General features: G+C 39.3%; 1 protein-coding gene across 8 annotated transcripts in view; it reads left to right on the top strand.

Moving 5' to 3' along the window:
• The window catches only part of ACSL3 (acyl-CoA synthetase long chain family member 3), a 50557-nt gene extending 25849 nt beyond the window's left edge, over positions 1-24708 (top strand). For 7 of the 8 annotated variants that reach the window (XM_071437483.1, XM_071437482.1, XM_071437481.1 and 4 more), the window contains 13 exons: positions 763-940; positions 4747-4856; positions 6075-6213; positions 7999-8149; positions 8764-8887; positions 9038-9109; positions 9586-9725; positions 10397-10569; positions 11282-11356; positions 11994-12185; positions 12974-13088; positions 17640-17797; positions 20606-24708. In XM_071437483.1, the coding sequence (XP_071293584.1) occupies positions 763-940; positions 4747-4856; positions 6075-6213; positions 7999-8149; positions 8764-8887; positions 9038-9109; positions 9586-9725; positions 10397-10569; positions 11282-11356; positions 11994-12185; positions 12974-13088; positions 17640-17797; positions 20606-20769 (1791 nt within the window). In that variant the 3' untranslated portion in view covers positions 20770-24708. Of the gene's footprint in view, positions 1-762; positions 941-4746; positions 4857-6074; positions 6214-7998; positions 8150-8763; positions 8888-9037; positions 9110-9585; positions 9726-10396; positions 10570-11281; positions 11357-11993; positions 12186-12973; positions 13089-17258; positions 17439-17639; positions 17798-20605 lie in introns of those variants that run through there. The other variant, XR_011680764.1, reaches the window with a different exon arrangement.
• Positions 24709-25335: the final 627 nt, after the last annotated feature.

The following is a 25335-nucleotide window of genomic DNA, read 5'->3' on the forward strand; positions in this document are numbered from 1 at the left end:
TCAGTGTGCTTATATAAATAGATGGGGAGGATATAATAATTCAAAGCATAGATTTTCAGTATAAAACATCTTCATCTTCACTAATCTACATATGAAAATTTCTAGGTTGGTCTCAAAGAAATACCCTATCAATCAGTAAGGGAATAGTACTGCAAGGTGCAAGTGCACACAGAAACCTGTAAATTCAAATCCAGTTTTACTGTGCACCAGCTTTCCCATATGGAAAAGTGAGATTGCATAATATATTCTACATGACTTCTCAGAACTGAGGTTTGTCAGTCATTTCCTATCCTGTCTTCTGTCCCGCTTTTGTTTAACAGTAAAAAAAAGGCAAAAATATTACTGCTCATCCCCTTGACATTTGTTTCAGAACAAAGGGAAAGGGATTTCACAATTTCTGACTGAGGGCCCATGGATATACTGCTTTTTGGATTCCAGTTTCCCTTTTCAAGTTTTTTTTTTTCCTTAAATGAATATCTGAGTGTTGTATTTGTGTAGAATTGCTTTCCCTTCTGTGAAAAGAGAAACTGAGGTAGTAACATGCATGGAGATATTGCACTGTGATATGGTATTTATGTTGGAACTTCCACAGGCCCTGTAGCTTTTGGCAAGAAAAAGTGTCATCTTTATCTTGAATAAACTGCAGTTACAATTCAAGCATGTGTCACTCAAACATCTGTGGATTCTTCACATGGGTGAAGATGTTGTAGGACATGTCTTAAGGATTTTCATTTTCTAAATTGATTTTATTGTTCTTGTTAGGTCATCCTTGGCAAGTATACCTGGCTTTCTTATGAAGATGTGTACATTAAAGCTGTTAATTTTGGAAATGGCTTAGCAGTCTTGGGTCAGCAGCCAAAGACTAACATTGCTATCTTCTGTGAGACCAGAGCTGAGTGGATGATTGCAGCCCAGGCCTGCTTTATGTGCAACTACCAGCGTGAGTACCTGTCTTCCCTGAAGGTTTTATGGCTTTCAGCCTCACAATCTGAAAATGAAACTCTTTCTTGCTTTGCTTTATGTACTAAGAAAACTTTATTTAGGTTTTATATAGAGCAATAAAGTTTTCAAATTAAAAAATGCTGCATAATGTGGGAACTGTGCACTTTGTAGCCTTTTGCTTTGGTGACTAGGGAAACCTGTATCTGTTGGCAGATGGGAAGAATGGTTTTGGTAAGTATAGTTTGCTCAATGAATTTGTGAGAGGTTTATTTTCTTTTCATCTCAAATCAGTACAGATTCCCAAGTTTCTGAAAACAAACAAACAAAAATCACCCATGAATTCATTGACTCAGTTTCAGGAGTTGACGTCAAACCTTCATCTGTGCCTGCAAGTCTTGTTTTATCTGGATATTTTGTCAGTTCTTCAATTTTGATTTTGGTTGGGCCTTTTTTTCTTGGTCAGGAATGTACTGAATGCTGGTTTCAGTGTGCTATAGCTGTTCAAATGTCTGTTTCATCATCACTCCTTAATGTCCTTTACCTAACTAAGCCCAGCCTGGCTGTGTTCTGTGATGCTCTCAGGGGGACACATCTTGTCCCTCAGAGCATGCCAGAAACTGCTGTTCCTCACAGGCTTTGGCCTTTCCCTCCTGTGCTACATTTACCCTTTCAATAAGATGTGGTTGTGAAATCTTCATCCTTGGAGAGCCATAAAGCCCAGACTGGCCATGGCTCTGAGCACTCTGCTGCAGTGGATGGTGTGTGATCTTTGCAGGTGCCTTCCCACCCACCTAAATTGGTGATGGTTTTGGTTGCTTCCTCAGTAAGTAAATGCTACTGGCCTTCCAACCAGAGCAGAGAACAGACTCTTCTCACATAAGATGCCTGTGCTGCTTTTAAACTACATGTCTCTGTGCCAGTTCCCTTTTAACACTTTTGGGATCTGTCAGATTCCTAGTGGCTATCCTGGGAATAAAATGCAAGGGCTTGAATAATTTTTTTCCCTTGGAGCTGAAGCACATTTACAAATCCTAGGGAGATTTGTAATTTGAGGGGGGAAATCTGAGCTAGGAGCTGGATGTTGTGAGCAGAATGGTGTGTGTTTTTGGGTTTGCTGGATTAGAGGTTAAATCCCCTTGCTGCGACGTGCCTCGGCGCACACTCTGACGTGGTGTGCAGCAGCTAAGCTGTGTCATCTTCTGTGAACTTGGCTGACTTGTGCTGGCAGATGAGGAGAGAGCTGTGCAGTGTTCACAGGCAGCTTGCAGGACAAATTGGGAGATTCAGATGATGTTGAAACAGTAATAGTGGCAAGACATTGCTAAATGGCTTATGTTAGCGTTTTTCAGTGTGTAGGGTTGGTACCAGCCAGCTGCTGTGGGGGTGTTGGGACATGGTTTCCAAATGTGAGATGTGTTCAGTCTGATGGAGTGGGCCCAGAGCTGGTGTCAACAGAACAGGTTCATCTGCTTTGTACGTAGTGTTGGAGAGAATGCATTTTGCACTACAGAATTAAAATGAGGAAAATGATGTTTGTTATGGATTACTTGCACAAACAAGTTATTTTATAGTTAGAAATACGTGCTTGATTTTAAATGTGTCTTTTTCTGAAGTTCTCTAAGTCTTATATTTGCAGGAGGTGGAGTGGGATTGCTATATCAGAGACAGAAGAAGTAGTACTAGCATGAAAACAGATTTTCTTCCTGAGTACCTCTTCATGTGTGTGAACAGCTCTTCACTAGAGTAGGCAGATAAAACACAAAAGTGCATAGCCAAATGGTGGAATAAGAGAGGTTTCATTTTTCAATCATGCTTGAGCAGAAGTGGTTTTGTCAGAAGTAAATTTGGCTGAAGTTTTTAAAGGTGCATTTTGCTTTTTATTCTTGATGTATGATGGGTGCTGAAGTACTTGGTTTAACATTCCAGTTACCTTGAAATAAATTGTAAAAAGTCTGTTTCTTTAGGGTAAAATTTTGTCTTTTTCCACAAGCTGGCAAATTGAGTGTTGTTAGGGATTTTCTTTTTTCAAGTCTTTGGTCAGATAACAAAGATACACTTGCACTGTTGCATGTATAAAGGTGAATACAAAATAATCCCTTCTCAGTACATTTTCAAGAGAATGAGGAGAGAGAAAACTATCAAAACTTTCAGATTTGCCTGAAAAAGCTTTAGGTGCCAGTGTGCAGAAGGGAGAATTTCAGATTTGAGTCATTGCTCAGTTTGCTCTGTCCATGACATCAGTGCACCATCATATAAGTGGTCTCTCTTTCCCGTTGGCTCTGTCCTATGGCTCTGAGTGTCTTAATGTACTTATTTGCAGATGAGTAATTAAATACCCCGTGGTTGTTCCCCAGATGCTGCTCTGCCTTCTGGGCGCTGTTGTCAGCTCACTTCTGCTCCTTGGCTCGGGGCAGCTGAATTTCTGCTACATGTTTACATAGCAGGGGTCACTGCAGTAAGGAGAGAGAGCTCGTGGGAACGAGGAGAGGCACTCTTCTGGACTTTGCTCCCACCAAATTAAAGAAAACACAGTGCATGTGCATTTGCCCTGCAACAGTTCTGAACTATGATGGGCTGTTTTAACAAGAAAAAAATAAGTAGAGGTCAACTATTTACTTTTCTGTGGAAGACTGCTTTTGAGTTGTTTTGGGTTAGTAACTCCTTGGATTTGAAATATTAAAACAAAAACCTTAGAATACAACAGAACTTTATTTCATTTTTAATCTTTGCTGCAGTGATTACAGTCCTAATGTACAGTGGGCTCTTATTTTCATAGTTATGTTATTTAAATATTTAGCTATATACAGACCAAAAAGCAGAAGATATTCAGATACCTGATGTGACAAAACTCCCATCAAGAATACTATAATTATGGATTGTGTTGATTGACCTCAGAGCTTTTATGAGATGTCCTTGTTTAGAGTTGTGCTTGGAAAATAGATTTTTTTTTTCTGCAATACTTCTCTCCAATTTTTAGCTGCCTTTTTCTTCCTTGGTCTCTTTTGGTCTCTTGTCATTCAATTCCATTGAAAATTCCAGGAAATTTCATATTATCACCTTTAAAATAACATTTAATCATTTTGTAACCTGCTCACTAATGAGCTGACCTTACAAACAGGAAACAATTTTTCTTATAGTCAATTTTGTAAATATTTTCTTTCTTGCTATTCGGTATGATTATCATGATGTCAATTCAAGGTCTAATGACTGTGATGAGTAAACCTTTATTACATTATTTTAAATAGATGGCAGAACAAGCTAGTCACAGATTTGTTTCTGTGTGAGAATTCTCTGCTGATGACACATATTGCCATGCTGTAATAATTTGTTATTAGCAGTCAATTGTAAAAGGTTAGTAACAGAGGATGTGAATTCTGGAAGGAGGAGTCACATGGATGAAAGCTGTTTCTTTCCTGTGTGCAAGAGGAATATAACACAGTGATTATTAAACTGAGAAGGTTTGCCTATTTTTCAAATGGTAAAAGCAGTGACAGTATGAGAGTAGATTCAGAGAATTTCATAAGGTGATGTGGTTTTGGGACCTCTAATTAGACCTTGGAAAAGAGTAAACAGTCGCATAGAGAATGGTTGTTCATTATTCCTTCTGGGAGTAACTGAAGATCACACTGTATTTAAATTCAGATGTTAAGAGGCTTTTTAAATGTAAAACTGTCCCATCTTTGAGTTGACAAATATTTTTACTGTGTTGCCTAAGTTGGAGTAGATTAATCTCAGTTCTTTTTTGTAAACTACACTTGAAAATGTAACCCAGGGACTGACCATTTGCCCTGTTTTGTGTTTCAGTTGTTACTCTGTACGCCACGCTGGGAGGCCCAGCCATAGTTCACGGGCTCAATGAAACAGAGGTGACCACCATCATTACTAGTAAAGAGCTGATGCAAACAAAATTGAAGGTCAGAAAGCTGTTCCTTGACTATCTCTTTGCAGTGTGTCTGTTCACTATTGTTAAATGGTCTGGTTCCATTGTACAGAGCAATGATTTATTGCCTTTCCATAAGGCAGACACTTTTGGAAGAAGATTTATGTATCTCTGTTCATGTACAGAAAGTGGTAGTTTGCTTTTAGTGGGTTTTAGGCAGCTCAGTGACTGGAGAATGAGCAATTTGCAGTATTGCAGAGCTGGAGTGGTGCCTGGAAAAACACCTTTACAAGAAACTGCCGTGGTTTCTGGGTGGATTTAGTGCCTATAAATGTAACAATGGGAAGAGCAGAAAAATGTATCAAGAGCTAACTGTGATCATGCTCCTGGCTTATTATCAGATGTTTTCCCAGCAGAGAATGGTTTTTACATCTAAAGATGGGTGTTTAAAGAGTTAGAGCTGTTTTTCCATGCAGGGGGAGAAAAAGCTCACTAAACATTAGCACAGTGAAAGAACTTTTTTGACTTACTGACCCTGATGGAATACCCAATTGGAACAACTAATCTGCATGAGTTTCATCACTGTGTGTTTTGGGGAAACTGGACCTTTCAGTTAAGGAAATTTTTTTAATGAGAAACTGTGCTGCTGTGGAAATTTGAATGAGAATTTCCCAAACTTTAAAAAGAAGTTACTACAATGACAGTATCTATGCCATGCACATTTATTTCAGCTTGCAGTGAGAGAATGTATTTGCTCTGCTATAGGTGATGATCTCTTCTTCCATGAGAACACTGATTAATGTCTTTGAACTCCTGTTTTTCTTGAAATGCTTAGCTAGTAATTTTCAATATTTTTGCTAGCTGTTGCTTATTTTAAATATCATAGTAACCAAGGAGCAGCCTAAGAATTATTGTGAGCTCAGTATCAACAATTTTTCTGTGTTCTATGGGAAGGGAAAGTCAATAATGTCTACAAATCACTGCAGTCTTATTTGTGGGGTTCTCATGAAATAAAATACAAATCAGCAAATGTTTGGAGAAGTTTTTGGACTTAAAATTGGAAAGCTTTGAGCTTTGCAGCTATTTGAGCTTGGCAAGTTTATCCTTTAAAATTCTGAGATGTTTTACATTAATGCTTTTTAAAAAGTATACAGCAGATAGCAGGAGGTTTTTGGTTTTTTTGGTTTTTTTTTTTTTTACTTTTTGACATAAAATAATTTTTAATTTCTGAACCTATTTTTCATTTTCACAGGAAATTGTTTCTCAAGTTCCACTCCTGCGACACATAATTACAGTGGATGGCAAACCCACAACGTGGTCAGAGTTCCCCAAGGGGGTCATTGTTCACACCATGGCATCTGTGCAAGCCATGGGGGCCAAGGCAGACACTGGTAGGTTCTTCCTCTGCAGACCATCTCTTTTGGTGCCCTAGTTTGACCCTGTTGAGTAAACTTGAAGAAACTGCAGATTCCAAAATTCTGCAGATTTAATCTTTCCTTATGTCCTTTTCTTTTAAATAAAATCCGTGTGGGTTTTTGTTTTGGTTTTTTTCTTTTTGTTTTTTTTTATTTTCATTGTGGGTGGTTGGATTTTGGAGTGTAAGTTTGTTTTTTGTTTTTCAACAGAGTAAAAACTTGACTCCACAATCAAGTGTCACAGGTTGAAGGGTGGTTTTTAGAATAAGCAATTAATTCAGGATAGAAACTTAAAAAGCATTCTTATGATCAGACACATTAAAACCAGGTTATTCAGGGCACAGAAGGAAAATCATTGTGTATTTTATAACAAAAGAAATCAGTAATTTGTTACCATTAAGTTTTGTAAAATTCACAGATAGCAAAATGTAAAATAGTCATTTGAATCTGATAGAACTTGGTCACTTATTACATTTATGAAAGCATAATTCTGTGTAAATTCATTGAAATCCATTTCTGGTCTATGTAATATTTTTAGAACTCTAATTCAGAATTTTAGTACTTATTTTAATTGTAATATTAAGAAATTTTTATTCTTGGCTCTGAAGGGCTGCCTATCCTGATATTTTAAGGAATTTCAATATATTCAGTAATTGCTTTCTTTTGAGTTTTCAGAATCTCTTAACTACTGCAGGCTCAGGAATGTTGGATTGTATTTTAGGAGTGGGGGGTGGTCAGTCCATCTGATTTTGACGTTCAGGGGAATGGCAGATTTGCTCCAAACATCATGACCTCTCAATTTCTTTGGAAGATGCATTTCCCTATTTGATATACCAGTTTCATGTACTACCAAAGCAGTTTAATACAACGCCAGCAGAAAAATCTTGGCTGTAATCCATTAGCTCCCTGAAATTTTTTAATCTATGTGCTATGTAAAAAGGTATTTAAAATTTAAAATATCACATACTCTGCACTACAATAAAGAAACATTATCTTTGTCAAGTTAACCATTCATAAACTGTGAAATACTGTAATGAATTGTTAATGGTCAAGCATGTCCAATTAATATTAAGTAGATGAGCTATTGCTTATATTTCTTTTCCTCTGTGTTGTTCATTGTGCAGGATAGGCAGGATTCAGTGAGTGGAAAATTATTAAATTTTGCTTTCTTGCTTCTCATTCAGTGTGTGCACTGTGTCTCATGCACTGTGTGGGATGCAGTTTCCTCTGAGTAAGCACAGTAGTTTTTGTATTTTTTTGCTCTCAGCACAAGTATTTAAAAAGCACTTTAATCCAATTAAAGCTGTTGAACTTCCTTTAAATATTTATGGAGATGGGACCTCAGCAGTGCTTTGCTGCAGGTGTTGCAAATGAGGCAGTGTGTTGTTCCCTGCCAGGGAGCATGTGAGGCACAGGGGGTGGAAGCAGGGCAGTGAACCTTCCTAGGCAGGGATGCTCAGTGGTGCTTTGGACAAGACAAAGCTCTGCCCGTTTTTCTCTCCACTGCAGGAGCCGGGGAAAAATAATAGGAAAACTGTTGTGGTGGAAAAGGTCAACCAGTCAAAGTATTGCTCAGCTAGTGCAGAGTTCCAGCTCTTTGTGGAGGCACTTAAGCTTGACCACAATCTTTTTTAAGCAAAAGCAAAATGTAATAGCATGAGACCTGTGGTGCTGTATTGCAGCACTGCTGAAATGTGTCAGTGTGTCAGATCTCCCAGCCTGAGAGGCTCTCCACACATCCTATTTTTTAACAACTTGCAGGAAACAAGCAGCCGTCCAGGCCTGTGCCCTCGGATATCGCAGTGATCATGTACACAAGTGGATCCACAGGAATTCCCAAAGGAGTTATGATCTCCCATTGCAACATAATTGCTGGGATAACTGGAATGGCTGAGAGGATCCCAAATCTGGGGTGGGTACCAACTGTTACTGACCAGCAAGTAAAGAAGTCATGTAGTTGCATTTAATTTTAGATTAATTACTGTGTAAAATATGAACTGTTTTATATTGCTGTGGCTGTACTGTGCACTGACATCTGAGCATCTTCCAGCACTGCACTAAGTGACGTGATACTACTTCATGTGCTCTTTGTTCTCTCCTCTTTGGTAAGTGGGCAAGGCCAGGACACAAAAACCTGTGAGGCCACTTGCACTAGAGTGGTTGAAAGCCTCCCTAAGCAGTGCTTGCCTTGGTTAATGTTTAAATCCAGTGGCTTCTTTCTGTGTGGAGCCATTTTTAATCTCATCCACTCATCCATGAGTTGCCTTTGCAACCATAACACATGGTTAATTGTCTTGGGATGAGTAACCAGAGTAACCATCACCCTTTTTTCATGCCTAAACCTACAGTGTGTAGTATGCAACTTTTGAAACAAAACCCATGTGATTTGGAATATGCTCTCAAGATCAAAGGCATTTTCTACTTTCTGATTTCTGCAGTAAACTTTGCATGAATTTGGCTTAATGATGCATCTGAGGACTCTGGAGCTGCAGCATAAAGCTATATTTTAAAATAAATTCTTTGCAGGGAAAAGGATATTTATATTGGGTACCTGCCCCTTGCCCATGTTCTGGAGCTGAGTGCTGAGCTTGTGTGTCTGTCTCACGGGTGCCGCATCGGTTACTCTTCCCCTCAGACACTGGCTGACCAGGTATGTTCTAAGTCCTTACAGTAAAGTAAAAAAGAAATTAAAAAAAAATTACTTGTATCTTTGTAATATTTCTTTAAAAACAGTAAAAAATTTGTTTCTGCTGTTAAAGATCTTGAATGTGTCTGCTAGTAAACTTGTTCTTCACTTTAGTCTTCTAAAATAAAGAAAGGAAGCAAAGGGGATGTTACTACACTTAAGCCAACTCTAATGGCAGCAGTTCCGGTAAGTAACTGAAGGATCAATGATTTTTTCAAACCTTTTTTAAAATATAATTTATAATTCAATTTTTAGCAACAAAATCAATACCATTACCATTTAAATAGAAAAGGTAGCATCTTTGATGTTAAGCTGCCTTAAAATAATTTTGGTACTTATTTGTATGTTGAAGATAAACAATCATGATATCAAACTCTTTCCAAGTTAAGATAGCTAGAGAGATCCAATTCCCATTTTAATTAGTAATTTCTAGTTTGTTACAGTGAAAGAGTGGAATAGAGTTGGCAGCTGGGGGTTAACTGCTGCTCCTGCCCAGATTTTGCTTTCCTCCTTTCCATGAACATCTTGCTGTCTCTTAGCAAGGGAAGAGGAGGGAACCTGGGAGTGGAGTTGTCACCTGAAGCTCAATGAATTTCTAGTTTGTGTTTTCTTTTTGCTGGATTTGTTTCTTTGAGATAAAGTTCATCTTTTTATGTAACTAGGAAATTATGGATCGAATTTACAAAAATGTCATGAATAAAGTGAATGAAATGACCAGTTTCCAGAGGAATCTATTTATATTGGCCTACAACTACAAAATGGAACAGATTTCCAAAGGTTACACTACCCCACTCTGTGACAGGTAATGTTAACTTCCTTTGTAATGGCACTAAAAAAGTCAAAGTCTTACCACGGGAGCAATATTTGGTTTTCTTGTGTTTTTCTTCATTTTATGAACAAATCTGTACTTGAGTGTAAATTGAAACAACAAATCAGGAGTTTGTGTGATGGATTTAAATACTTACTGATACAATTTGAGTGTTCCTTAACTTGAAACTGATAGAAAATTTACATTTATCTATTGATTTATACCATTTTTGGGTAAGATGAGAAGTTTATTCCTACAGAAAATCAGACTACACATTTTTGCAGAAGGGAGCAATGGTATGCCTATACCTGAAATTGGAAAGAACCCACAGGACCATTGAGTCCAACTCTGGGTTTCCATGAGAGTAAAAGATAATGTATTTGCAAAATTTATACAACTTAAAGTATTTTTAGGAGAAAATCGTGCAGCTATACTGCCTCATTAAATCTGTGTTCACAAACATTTAACCCATCTTCAAACTAGAACCTGGAAACCATCTTAGAAATCTGTGCCTGTATTTCTGAAAACTTCAGTGTGCTCCTTCAAGGCTTTCCTTGGAAGTCATAAAAGTGTATATTTGAAGACAGTGGAAACTCAGTTCACATCCAAGACTAGGTTCTCTATTGCTTTGTTTTGAAGCTCCAAGATGCCCTTTTCCCTTTCAGCCTTATCTTCCGCAAGGTGCGGATGCTGCTGGGCGGGAAGATCCGCGTGCTGCTGTGCGGCGGCGCCCCGCTCTCGGCGGCCACGCAGCGCTTCATGAACATCTGCTTCTGCTGCCCTGTGGGGCAGGGCTACGGCCTCACTGAGTCTGCTGGGGCTGGCACCATCACTGAAGGTGGGTGGCAGTGTGTCCATCAGGGCTGGCACCATCACCTAAGGTGGGTGGCAGTGTTGTCCTCAGGGCTGGCACCATCACTGAAGGTGGGTGGCACCGCAGGCCCTTGGGCACAGGCACCCGCGCTCAGCCCTGCCTGCCTGCTCCTTTGCTGGTACCACCAACGTCATCAGGGTATCCTACAATCAGGTGTTCCCAAAAATGCATCAGGGTATCCTGCAGTCAGGTGTTCCCAAAAATGCATCAAACAGTGGCAGTGCTGATTTGGATGCATTGTGCTCAAGCAGGTGACCCACGTGTAAAATGAGTGGTAGAGCCGCCCATTCTAGCGTGAACGGGATCTCGGCATTGTTGTACTTACCACATCAATTTAATAATAATTGTCAGATTTTGTTGAGTATATTGAGATGTCAGGAATTAAAATCTTCCTGCACCAGATTTTAATTTCATATGACAGAACCTAATGGTTTCAGTTGCCTTTTAGATACTGAGGGTATCTGTCAATACGGCCATCTCCTACTGGGATAAGAATTTTATCTGTGTTCTCTTGATAAATCCGTTGGGTTTTCTTGGAGGTTTGGTTCTGTGAATTCAAGTTTAGAAATAAATAGCAGTTAATTTTCACTGAGGATGCATGGCAATAAAAGTTTGTTTTTTTTCTAGCCATCTTTGGTTTTTTGTTTTTCTGAACATGCACTCATTTAAATTCTAGTTTGGGACTACACTACTGGAAGAGTGGGAGCACCTTTGGTCTGTTGTGAAATCAAGTTAATGAACTGGGAAGAAGGTGAGAATTCCTGCTTATGATTTAATTGTAACGTATTTGTAAGAACTGTGTTTTTCTATTGGGCTTTGCTCTGTAGCAGTAATTATAGACTATTTCTTAGCTATTTGCATTTTAAATGCTACTTTTGCCTATAAAAGTTTGCTCTTGGGGAGAAGAAATGTAAAATAAATTCCTCAGTATTTTCAAAACAGGGAAATATCCAGACAGAAGCTATCAATGCAAGTGGCATTTTGACTAGGTAGTATGCATGATACCTTCAATGTCCATTAAGAAATTATTTTAAAATAATCTTCATCATATTCTTAAAGTCATTAAAATTGGCATGTAGAATAGAGACTTAATGGATACATTATAAAATACATGTAATAAATTTTGAAATGCGTTTGGGTGTTTCCTTTCACTGCAGGCTTTTATGTACTGTAGAGTAGAAATACATAATACTCAAGTGTGTTGTGGACTAATGTAAAACCTTATGGATTTTTTATTCTCTAAACTATGAGGCAAAATTATTTGGTTTTATTTGAGCCTGTATGAGACTGATAAAGCTTACTTACTACTGCCAGAAGGATGGCACAAATTTTTGCTTTGGAATATGTTTTCATTCTCATAAACTTAATAAAACTCCCCATCCTTCTAGGTGGATATTACAACACTGATAAACCATATCCTAGAGGTGAGATCCTTATTGGAGGGCAGAATGTGACTGTGGGCTACTACAAAAATGAAGCACGAACCAAACAAGATTTCACCGTTGATGAAAATGGGCAGAGGTGGCTCCATACTGGAGACATTGGGGAGTTTCATCATGATGGTTGTCTAAAAATTATTGGTGAGTTAATAAATTCAAGTGACATGTGTATGTATAGATATTCATATACACACATATCTTTCAGGACTGTGAAATACAGTAATGAAAAAACCTCCATATCTTGTCATGCAATCTAAAGCCTTCCTGTATATCCCAGGGAAGTTCTGATATGTTAATGTAAACTTGTTTGTGTGCTTTAAAAGCTGAATCTTGGTTCACTTTGAAACAGCCTTAACATTGAGTCCCTAAGTTAGTGAGACTGGGTAGCAATTAGGGAGTTAAATGCAAGCTAACTGAGTAAGTAAGCTGCCTTATATTGTATAATTTTGTACTGTTGTGTTCAATAACCTCAAGTAATTTGGGTGTAATTTTTGTTCCTAGTGTTGTTTTTAAAGTAAAAGGTGAACAATTCTCTTTAAATTTGGATTTAGCCTGAAATAAATAACATAATGCCACCAAGTGGTGCTTATCCTGCCTTATGGTTCTGGGCCAGACAGCACAAAATGTGTGCTCCTGGCTAACAGTGGCTTTTGCATAGTCCTATTTGTCTTCCATGCACATGATGGTGCTGTCATATAGGAAATGCTGTTCTGAAGGCAGAAAATGCATGGAATTGTAACATCCCTAATTTTGTTGGGACAGACAGACTGATAAAATACATTCTAGAAACCTAACATTAAAGGTTTCTGGTACATTCACTAAACATGAATCAGTTTGGATATTTAAATAAGCATTTCAGAAACTGTAAAATCAATGTTTCAGAGTTTTCTATTCTGTAATTAACACTTAATTCCTTTTTTCCTCGATAGATCGCAAAAAGGATCTTGTAAAACTGCAGGCAGGAGAGTATGTTTCTCTTGGCAAAGTGGAAGCAGCTCTGAAGAATCTCCCACTGGTGGATAATATTTGTGCATATGCAAGCAGGTAAGAGCAGCTTATACTTTGTTACCTCTCTGTTCTTTGTTCTCTTGAAACAAATTTTATTGCTGCTCAATGTGTAGAATTTTTATAATCAGCTAAAAAAAAGGCTTTTACTTACAATACAATGGAATAACTCTCCATCAAAACTAAAAGATCTGAAATCCATTTTTATTTTTCCTTTCTCATTTGTTGTCATCATTTATTGGGAAATACCAATGCTGAGTTTTACATTCCCCCTTCCCCAATCTGAAAAGCTGAGCTCTATTGCATTAATTACAGGCATCACTCAAGCACTTTGAGATTGTTACCTTTAGAAGCCCTAGGACACCTTGTTCCTTGCTGTGTTTAGTTGTCATCTGTCCTTCAGAGGAAGTACTGTGGTACTTCAGAGGAAGGTGGGAGAAAAAAACACCAATGGCCCAGTAGTTGCCTTGTGAATTAAAGTTACTTTTCTTTATCCCTGCAGTACATCACCTTGAAGCTTGAGAAAAACCACAATCTAAACACTGTGCAAACACACAATAAATGACAATTAAATGTCATTTCTATTTGCTTTATATGTGTACTAATAAATGAGGTGATAAGGGCTCAAACATGTCTTAAGTTTCTATTTCTAGAGTTTCTTAGCTCTTACACATATAAATATACTTCAGGTGGTCTTTGTTTCCTGTTGACATTTGACACTGATGTTTGGAAAGTTATTTTGGAGCTTCTGAATGATCAGAAATATTCTGACTCCCATTGTGTCCCAAAAAGCCCCACTTTACTTTGAAAGAAGCCAGGATAAGCATACCAGAGAATTGCTCAGTGGTAATAAATAAAACAATTAACTTCTGGTTTGTTCACCTGGTTCTCTGTAATTTTGGGGGGTTTGTATAGTCATCTGTATCTGCAGTTTTGACAGTTTTGGATCAGTAGGCTGGCATGCATTGGGCCAGCCAATGCTGAGGAAATTTCCATTCTTTTAAGCTTTATTTGTGGTTTGGACTCACTGTGTGAGTCTCACATCTGCTGGCTTTGACAGCCTGAAGCTGCAGCTGTTCCAAGCACCCTCTGTAATCTGTGGAGAAAGAGCTTCCTAAGTGTGATTTCTTCTCTTCCAGAATTGCAGTTCACTATTGGACTTGTGCTACCAAATTTTTGTGTTAATTTTGCCAGGCCAACATAACATTGGAAGCTAAAATACACTTGCCAACCAGACACTTGACTTTGATAGACAATGTCTTGTCTATTACTTAAAAACAGGAAAACCTTTGAGCAAATTTAAAGGTAATTTACAAGCAAGAGTCCAGACCAAGGACAAACAAGACAAGACATTCCAGACAGATTTTTCTGTTGCTGCTGTACTTTGTTAATACTGTTACGTGTGTGATGTGGCCTGAGTAGCCATGTGATAGAGTCCCTGAATGATTGTCCATATGCACATTTCATTGTGGCCATGGGCTCACCTCAGCAGTGTGAGCTCAGAGAGGTTTTGTAACAGTGCCTGTGACCTTTCTTGGATCCTGTCTCTCCTTATACTTTGTCTGGGTGATCTTGTATGCAGGAGGAGTCCTTTATTTGTAGCTGTTCTGTCTCCCACATGCAAAAGGACAAGGAGGGCAGACTTGTACAAATGGGTTTAATATCTGATTTGACCTTTGATTTTAGGGTGCAAAGCTCCTCTGACCATGATAGTAGGGAATCAAAATTGTTTGTGTGATATTGCTACTTCAAAAGCTGTATTGACTTCAGACAAAATAAGTGAGATAAGGAATAAAAACATTTGCTGAAAGGAATGGTGATTAGAGCTCTGTCAGGGGAGACTCCTACTGCTTTATCAACACTTCACCCATCCAAGACACACAAAGTGGGTTTCAAGCATCACGTCAGGAAAAGAAGTAGCTCAGTTACCTGAGGAATGAGCAAACATGGCAAAGAATCTGAGGAGGTCCTCAGTAATCTGAAGGAGATAAGGACCAGGCTTTACAGAATAGAAACAGTGGTATCTATGTGTAGTGCCATGAAATATGTTTCTGACCACAGGTCTGAGAGCCATACGTGCATAGAACCATAAGCACAGCAAGGGAATGAGGCTGCCCTAGTGTAAGACTGACATTTTGGCAAAATCTTTCATCGTGAAAGAGATGACTAAGGAGGTCTTGAGGACCAAAGTCTGAAAATTTCCCCTGAAAATCACTTCCAAGACAAAGGTACCAAATACAAAGGATCAGCATAAGGACATAAGGAGCAGCAACAGGGCAGTGACTGCTCAAGAGGGAAGATGTGCCTTCAGGATGCCTCTCAAGACAAAACAGTGCTTTAGCATTTGAACTGCACCAAGTGAAGATTGAACTTCGTGGCACAGAATGAAAACTACATGTACCAGGACCTGAGAGCTGCAAGGTGTTCTTTCCAAGAAAAAAACAATTGGATGAACCTGGTTGTCCAAAACAAGTACACTTCTACTGAAGGGGCTGAATTTTAGATGAACTGGAAGTTTGATGCTTACCCAGCCAACTGATTAATTCTGTGTGCTGTTTATCCCTGGAGACACTGGTGATACTGCAGGACATGATCTTGAGCATGTCAAAAGACTAGAGGAGCCAGGAATGGAAGTTACAGGGTCCTTTGTGTCCCAGGTGCCTTCACACACAGTGCATACACAGCATGAGGCAAAGTTACACGGGTTCATTGCAGAGTACAGCATGAGTGTGCAGAGGGAAAATGGGGCAGGGGCAAAGGCAGAAGGTGAGATGCAAGCAGTAGTGATTGTGAGGCTAATCTGAAATCATCCTTTAATACATTTTCTGGAAGAGAAAAATGAGAATGGTTTTGAGCTGGCAGGCAAAGCTTGTGATGATGCTGCCAGGGAAGTCTGTGTTTATAATGGACTCTGGTGCAGTCTTCTCAACTCCTGTCAGATGCCCATTATGATTTATGCTAGTAAGAAGGGAGAAAATTGCAATGTTCAGTAACCAAAAGCATATTTAGAGGTGGTATTTTAAAATTATCTTGAAAACCTTAAAGGATATAGCACAGTAATCTGCATGCTAGGGCTGAGTTTCCATATTTTGTGTTAATGATCTGTCCGATGAGACCTGAAAAGATTTAATAATTCTGTAGATAGTTAAGATGAGAGGGAACCAAAGCCACAGTGGAGGATAGGATGAGAATTCAGAGCAAGCTTGGCTAGATGGAGATTTGCTTGAAAATAGCAGTAAGTTGAAAGAGAGGAGTTGCAGATTATACTTACAGCTAAACAAACGGCAGAAGTTAAGGGTGAGAACTACCAGCTGGTAGCAATTCTGTAGGAGCTGACATGAGTCCACAAGTGCCATGCTGTTATAAGAAGGTAAAAGGCATAATCAGATGTATTGCCTACAAAATGCACGATGATCTCTTTGCTCTAACCAGTATTAAGGGGTCTGAGTTCCACACGTAGCCCATCTGAAGAGATGGACTTCATGAAAAGAGTCCAGGAAAAAAATTACAATGTCTGGGCAGAGACCTGTGATGGTGTGAATTGGGAAGAAAGGGCACTGCTGATATGTCTAAATAAACCTAAGAAAGGAAGCAAGACTAAAAAGGTGACAAGGAAAATCTGTGAATGAATAAATAGCTTCCGTGGAAAAGAGAGGGACAAGTGACAATTGTGAGGTCAATTTCAAAGAGGAAGAGACAGGAGTTGCCATCAGCAGCAGCCTATCTATGCTATGAGTGAAGAAGTGTTGGCATTAGGGCTTGCTGATGTTTAAGCAAGATGTTGACAAACATCTGTTGGATGTATCTGACCCTGCTTCAGGGCAGGTGAATTGATTAGGAGCTCTTCTGCGATCACTTTCAACTCTGGCTCTGTGATCTGCTTTGTTACAGTGTGTCAAGTTGCTGTCTGAGGTTCTGTGCACGTTTTACCTAAACTTTACACCATCAGAAAAGCTCTGAATACCTATTTCAGAGTGAATTGTGCTTCAGGGCCCAAAGACTTTGAGATCACATCTTTCTATGTTCTGGCTTGTCAGGAGCAGACAAAGAGTGCCAACAGTAGAGTGAGTGTATGGACAATCACTGGAAAGAGAAAGAGAAGTCACTTCCCTTACAGAAGCAGGCATCCTTTGAGATGTGTTGTGCATATGCTCATTCCACAACCTGCTGTCCAACCCCTCTTCACTGCAGTCCTCTACTCCTCTACAGTAACTGGACTCTGCAGTTGAGAGGAATCTGAGGTAGGGAGGCCTCACACCAGGCTCCGTTCCGGGCTGCCAAACATGAGCAGAGGCATCGTGTGGGTGCTGCTTCCCAAAGCTTTGGGCATGAGACACAGTGGAATATGCATATGGACAGCACACCTTGAAGCAATCCAGTTGCTGTAAGGTAAGTAGCTTCTCTTTCTACTTACTTTTAAGGAGGCAGAGGTAATTTGTGTGCTATTTCAGGAGGATTATCAGGTGAACAAAAGCCAGCTGTTAAGAGCAATATCTCTGTATGAAGTGTAAAGCCCCGAACTTGAAATGTTATTTTTTGAAGAGTTGTTTACTTTGCCAAATTCATACTAAAGTACATTGTGCTTCTCAGTTTCCATTCTTATGTCATTGGATTTGTTGTGCCAAATCAAAAGGAGCTCGCAGAACTAGCCCGAAAGAAAGGATTTAAAGGAACCTGGGAAGAGATCTGCAACAGTCCTGAGATGGAAAAAGAGGTTCTGAAGGTGCTAGCTGAGGCTGCTGTGGCAGGTGAGTGCCTGGGTAGATGGTATCAATCCTGTGGACTGCAATGTCTGTGAAATAGGTATGCATAGGCCCTAAAATATTCCCTTGGTTGTGTATATTCATTTCTTATGAAGTAAGATTTTCATACAAAAACCCCCAACAGCAAAACATTAATTGGGGCAGTCCTTTTGTTACATGCAGCTTCTTTTACTGTCACCCATAGCTGAGGAAAGAATATAAAACCAGTGAAGTTTTACAAGTACAGTTCTCTGTATATATGTGTGTATGTGTGTTCTTTAAGATGTTCTGTAGTATCTTGTTGGCCTTGCTGCTGGTCCAAAACCAGTGTGGGCCAGCTATAGATCCATAATCATTAAATATGCATTAGGTATGAGACAGTCTTGCATGCTACATACCAGTGCAGAATTGCAATAAAGCCATGGTGACAGGGGCTCTCCTGGCCTGACCTTGCATCTGAAGGATTTCCAAAACCAAAGCAGCATCTTTGTAGTTAGTAATATTCAGAAGACTTTCCTTGCATTAACTTCTCTAGCCACATTTGAAAACTACTCAGATACTCTGTACCAGTGTCCACAGTATCACATGGGAGTTTGTAGCTTCTTGGCCTGTTTGTGTGAAGAAATGCCTTGTTTGTCCCAGCCTTCCATCTGCCAGCTCAGGCTGACTCTGCTGAGCTCTGCTCTGGGAGGGGCAGTGAACAGTGCCAGTGCTGGTTGTGATTCTGGCAGTGTGGATTATTCTTCCCCCTCAGCATCCTTTTCATGCTAATTGGCCATACTCTGTCAGGCTGTTCTGGTGCAGAATGAAGCAGTGGCACAGGGATATTTTGTTTGTTCCTTATAATAATTTCTGCCTTGCTTTTGGCCGTTTCTGAGCATTTCTGGGCTTTTTTCATAACACTGTCAGTTATGGCCACAGAATGATTTTTTTGAATGATCATCAGGGGTATAGAATCTTCCATACTCATCTCTGGGCACTTTCCTGCAATGGATGTTGCCTGCTGTTTTGCAGCATCATGATGTCCTTCTGTCCCTCTTTGCCCTTTGTCCTCATCCTTTTTACCCTGGATAACTACATGCTTCCAACTATATCTGCTTGTTAATATTAATATTTTCTCCATATTGCTTGTGAATATGTTAAACTCTGATGAGATGTTTGCCAGCTCCCATCCCAGGAGCACCCTCCTGCCATGAGTGCAGTCTCAACACTGCAGCTGCTCTTTCCTTGCCCCACCTCTCTAGTCTGCTTTTCTTCACTGTATGGAGCACATGGCCAAAGTCATTCTCAGAAGCTGCTGTGATGGGGAGCATGTAAAAGTTGCTTTCATTTTTTGTGTAACATTATTCTAAACAGAATTAAGTACTTTGAAAATTTGAGGAAAGGTAGTATTTGATTCAATGATTTTGATGTTATTTTATATTTGGTTTTGGTTTTCATGTTGGTATCACAGGCTTTACTTCTAAATACTATGGATTTTAGTGATAAATTGCAAAAAAACCCTGAAAACCCAGAACTAGTAATCTAATGTCAAAGGGAGAAAAGGGGGCAGGAAAATCTAAAAATGGCAGGTTGCATGTGAGAAATATACATTTGTGTATATTTTTGAAATTCAACTTGAAAGCAGAGTATTTTTTTATCATTGCTATCTGTTGGCTACTTTTCTTAGTTATTTTATTTTCTTATATCTGAAACCACAGCAGGAATTGTTGCAAATGATAGTGTTTTGTGCTGAAGGTGTAGCATGGAGAGCACTGCTCTCTTTCAGTACAGGGAAGAGCTCCCATATGAACTGAATTCCCTTGGTCAATTTAGAGCTATGAGGAAAAAACAAACTCCCCCATTTTTTCTAACCTAAGTAGTATGGGTTTTAAGGTTTTCTCTCCAGATGATGAGTACCATGATACTGATAGAGTTTTCTCAGACCTTCTGCTGGTCAGAGTGACCCTGAGATGTGTTAGAAAATCTCTTTTCCCAGCCCAGCAGTCCAAGAAGGAGTCAGAACTCTTCTGTTCTCGTTCTCAAGGTTGTTTATTGTTTCTTATCTGTAAAATTCTTTCTCTGGCCTGCTGAGGTCCGTTCAGCAGGTCAGACAGAGGAACACTGGCCACCCTCAGGGCAGTGTTATCTTTTTATACTAAAAACTATGTGTGCATTGTTTACAGTAACTTCCCAATACCTATCATCTATGTTAGACAGTGAGTTTCTACTTAAACCAATCCAAAAGTGCCCCCATCATGGCAGAAGGTGGAGGCCAGGAAGAAGAAAGACTGGACACACCCAGATTCCTTTATCTTGCCTCCTGAACCTCCATTCTAAAAACCCCAAAAATCTATTTTTCTCCCCGTGACAAACTATTATTCTATTTAGACTTTTGTGGCTTGCAGATCCTCATATAAAGTTGGTAATTTTTTCCATGGGTCATAATCAAAGTCACAGGTGCCTTGGGTTCTGTGCCAAGGTCTCTGAGCCCCCTGGCAGGGGTTTGAGCCATCCAGGGCAGCCAGAGGGATGTCCTGAATTCTGACAGAGTTTTATCTTGAGGATATCATTTCCATGCACTGAGGAAGTGCATGGAAGTTAGGGAGCTGCAGAGACACCTGAACAGCTGGGCTTTATTCCAGTATTTCTGTGGAAATGGGACAAACAAGTACTAGCAAATTCTGTCCCTCTGCTTGTGACCCCAGAGGTGGTCAAACCAGCCATGGGGGGGTTGGAGGAGCACTTCTTCATTTGGGTCACGTTTTGTGCTTAACTTCAGGAAAACGGCTCCATTTATTTTAGGTTCTGCATTAAAAATATTTCTTTTGACAGCAAACCTGGAGAAGTTTGAAATCCCAGTGAAGATCCGATTGAGCCCAGATCCCTGGACGCCAGAGACTGGTCTGGTGACGGACGCGTTCAAGCTGAAGCGCAAGGAGCTGACGGCGTTCTACCAGCCGGACATTGAGCGCATGTACGGCACCAACGTCAAATAAGCCCTGCCCACTGCTGCTCTGCTGAGCCGGGATCAAACAGCAAATACTTGAATTGCCTGTCTCAACCCAACACTTGAGATCAACACACAAAACCACCACTCCTCATTTCCAGCTTAAACTGCTCTTTCTAATGACATCACCACGATGACTGGCGAGTTTAGTAAAATGTTACGGCAGCAAATTTGTGTGTCTCCTTTTCTCCAGTTTTCTCTGCTACCTTGTCAGTCCGTGGATTTTCCCAGGTCTTTTTGGGAAACCATGATTCTGAAGCCTCAAGTTTTTAAACATTTATAAATCCTGTATAATGTTTTATTTGTATCTTTCAAATTTGGATGTATATAGAGAGAACTTGGCTATATAAGAAATGGTTATACTGGGGGCCTTTTTTTACCTAATTATTTAAAGATAAGAAGGTATTGATGTTGTGACATTATGTACATTGAAAATGCCTGTAACAAGGTAATTGTTGAACAGAGGACCAGGTTATTTGCTGCTGTGCTATTTTTCTGTGTAAATCTGAGGGAGAAAATGTTTGACATTCCAGCTTGTGTAATGCACCTTCAATATGTGCCTAATGGTTACTTTTATTTTTATCTGAAAATAATGGAAGGATGGTCGTGGCACAGCTCTGCCTCAAGGCAGGTACTCTTGCAGGTGTTAGTTAAAGCTCCTTTAATACAGAAGATGCTATTAACACAGCAGAAGTTAAACCTAGGAATAATCTCTCAGATACAGAAACTCCTTTTTAAAATAGCTTGTGACCATTTCATCCAGAGCTGAATTGTGTAGTGCTAATATGAACTCTCATCATTAATTTCACCTTATACTTTACAAGCTTGACTGTGTCCTTTTAACAGAGGGACTGTAGCAACCTTTGTCTTTTCTCATTAGGTCTGGACATTACAGTGGATTTCCTCTTTTGTTGTTTATTAAGGTTTGGCAAGACCCCTGCCCTAGCTGCAACCCAAATCTTCCTGGGGGGATTTTTAAAGTCATAATGACAGTTATGTTCTCAGCTCACACAGTGCCTAGCTGCCCTTTGTGCCATTAAAAATCTCCCTTTGATTCTCTGTTCTTTTGTGTTGTACTTTTTGCTTTAAAAACAGTTATTTGAAGCATTTGTCAGCCAGAGTTATTTATGTTGCTTGGTATGTTACATCTAATTCTTACTTTGGGAAAGAGTCTCAATTTCTGTTTCAATAGCGATTCATGGGTATTGTTTGAAAAAATATGGGGGCTCTTTTCACGTTGAGTAAGAGCGTTCAGATTTGTTTCAGATGTGAATTTTATTTTCAAAATATTTCTGGAAAGAATATTCAGGGTTACATGAGAATGTGAAAAGGCATACATCAGTCAACTTTTGGTGATGAAGCAAATACTAAAATGGTTTTAATTTGGAGATCACTCTCTTGTGTATCATTTACTTGTAGTACTAAAACTCAAGGTCCTGATGCTTACTTAGTGCCCTGCTATGGTAGCACATAGCAATGCTGAAGCTTGGTTTGGGAGAGGGAGTTCCTGCTGATTGTCTTTGTGACATGAGGTTTTGGGAGGTATTTGATGTGCAAATTCTCATTTTATAAACCTCTGAAATATTTTTTTTAACCAATGCTCTCCATTGATTATAGAAAGCATATTCATAAGAGTTGAAGGTTATCAGGCAGGTTCCCTGATGAAATGATGAGGTGGTTTGTGCTAATTATGGATTTCCCCTGCTTCTGCATGACAAAATGTTAACATTTGGTAAATTTTGGTGTAAGTAATCAAATGGAAATAGAAGCAACAAAAAGAAATCAGAACCATATTTTTGAGATTATTGCCTTTAGATATCCAGATCATGAATGAAAACCTTGTAACAAATAGAGATAAGACAAATGTTGAAAAATGACTGAAGAATCCAAATGTGGAAAAATTGCCAAGGCTGTAGGGAAGTGTCACACCATGTATTAGACATTACTAACACTTCAATTTCTATCTGTGCTCCATCAACATGTTCTTAAATAGAACTCAGCACAGACTGTACATTGTTCAAATATTTTTGTGATTTTTAGTGAAAAATAATAAATTGCTCAAGTACTATGTATTATATCACTTGGTGCATTGTGCAGCAGATTTAAGAAAACAAATCTGCTTTTGGTTAAACAAATCTGCAGTTAGTATTTTGTTCTGCTAAGGGTTTAAATCCCCTTTTGAGAAATCGCATAAAGGAAACTTTTAAAATAGTTTGGAAATAGTTTTATTTTCTTTTTTCCAATCCAGTCACAAGATGGGGTTGCAGTCTAACTGTACATTTGATTTTACAGTTCAGGTTTTTTTATGTTTAAAATGGATATGATATATATAGTTTCTCTTTCATTAGGCATTAAGATCCATTGTGGACATTTATTTCTTCTACAGAATGTGAAAAAACAAAGCAGTTCATTAAGTTTAGTCTCAGTGCTGGAGATGGAGAGACTTTTTAAAAATCTTTGTGATGAGTGTGGGGTTTTTTCTTTTGATTTATAGCAGAAGAGAGATTCCACTCCTGCTGGATTGAGAGTACCTCCATGTCCCACTGAGGCCACCTGTGCTGGGGGCTGTGATGGGACGTTCAGTCAAGCTCCAGCTCAGGTGTGGGGCTCCCTCCCCTGCTCCTCTGGGCTGCCAGGTCCTTCTGGCTGCCACTCCTGCATTGCTGAGCACAAGAACAGCTTTGGAGGGATTTGTTCCAGCCCTGCAGAGATGCACTTGCTCGAATCTCCTCCATAATTTTTTTTTTGTTTGTTTTGTTTGTTTTTTGTTGGTCTGTGTCTTCCCATGCCCTGAGTTACAAGAACAAAAGTACAAAAGTACCTGCTGTGGATGCACTGCAGTGTCCCAGGGGCTGTGGGCAGTTGCAGGAGCTGAGAGGTGTTTGGGAGGGGTGCTCTCTGTCACATGGGGGATCTGTAATGGAAAGAGCTGCAAACTTTAAACAATCTGAGTTCAAACTAAGAGAAAGGGGCATATACCTCACCTGAAGGGCCCCCAGAAGAGGGGGATTTTTAACAAAAGTTTTGTAAATAAAAACTTATCAGGTCTCTGAATTGTTGAAAATTGTAACTACTTACTCTCTTGTGAAAAATCCTATGTATTTCATTATTAAAATGGTTGACCAAGACATTCCAGGGATGCTGTGAATATCCTTTAAATTTCACAATTCTTTAAAATATTTCCAGGACTTTAGGCTATCATTCAATCTAGATGTAAGTGCTCTTTACAGAGCATAGGGTTTCTTGGGTAGGTGAGACATTCAAAAGTTGCATGTCAGCAAAGACAGTGTGAGTTTGCTGCTGCTGCAGGTCTGCCAGAGGCAGGAGCACACCTCAGAGGGGAGCTGTAGCTGGGCAGGGACAGATCCTGCTGGACTGGCAGTGAACAGCAATGTGTGACTGGAGCTGAGAACACAGCAGGTCCCTACATCCCACTGCTTTACAGACAGCATGCAGAGAAGGGTGTGGAATCCAAACCCTGCATTAGGAACACCCTGAAAAGCTGGTAAGTTTATGCAGAAATTGCTATAGGACATAAAACTCCTTTGCAATAACCTTTGTCCTGCTAAAATTCACAACCTTTTTATTCTGTACTAAAACTACATTTAGGTGATGCAATGCAGCATTTTTAATTTTTATTACTGTGGTGTATTAACTACTTTGGACTCGGTATAAAATAGTGTACATCTGTTTCTTTACTGGTAAGAGGAACAATTTTCAACTTGCCTACACCTTGGACCAGGCTGAAACATGAATTGAATGACCAATTGTATATTGTTGTAATGGGTTATTTAATGTAAACTCATTTTCAATGTGATCTTGGTTGTTACTATGAACTGCCTGAACATTGTATACCCTGAGTTATATTGTATGAATTATTTATTTGTAATTGGATATCATGTTTCAAAAATAAAATTAATTTCACAAATTGGGTCCTGTACATCCAGTTTTTCAGTGGTACAGAGTTGATAATATAGAAATGTGTTCATTATTGTCGAGTGTTTCAAATACATGTGACCATTTTGGACTGAATGCAGGAGCAGGAATTACCCAGGTTAGCCTGGATTTTCACTGCAGGAAAAATAATAGTGTTTGGCCAATTTTTATTTGCATATGATCTGCCATTTACCCGCTTTTAAAAGCACTGGCTGTGGGTAATACCTGATGTAAAGCTATAGGCTTATGACTTTTTTTTTCCTATCCAAGTGTGCTAGGACTTGTATTTAGTGTGTAATTTCCCTCAAGTTTGTGTGTTGAAGGGTCAGATACTAGATGCTTGCAATTGGACTTCTTAAGAGATCTTGAGCACTTAAATTTCAGATTTTGGTTGCAAGCTCACAAACCATTGCTGGTGACAGTCCAGCCTGGAGGCATCTCAGCAGAAGCCTCTTTTTCCCTTTTTTGTGTCTCTGTTTACAGGTTCCCCAAATGCCCAGGGTCATTCATAGTGCTGACAAAATGTCAAACCTTCCTTGCTGTGTAGCTGATATTTTTCTTTATCCCTTTAACCAGCCATGAGGAGGCTTCAGCTTCCTCTAGATTCAGTTATATCCTT

The sequence above is a fragment of the Agelaius tricolor genome, unplaced genomic scaffold, assembly GCF_023055355.1.
Source record: "Agelaius tricolor isolate 1412-34295 unplaced genomic scaffold, bAgeTri1.0.p SCAF_12, whole genome shotgun sequence".
NCBI classification, from domain to species: Eukaryota; Metazoa; Chordata; class Aves; order Passeriformes; family Icteridae; genus Agelaius; species Agelaius tricolor.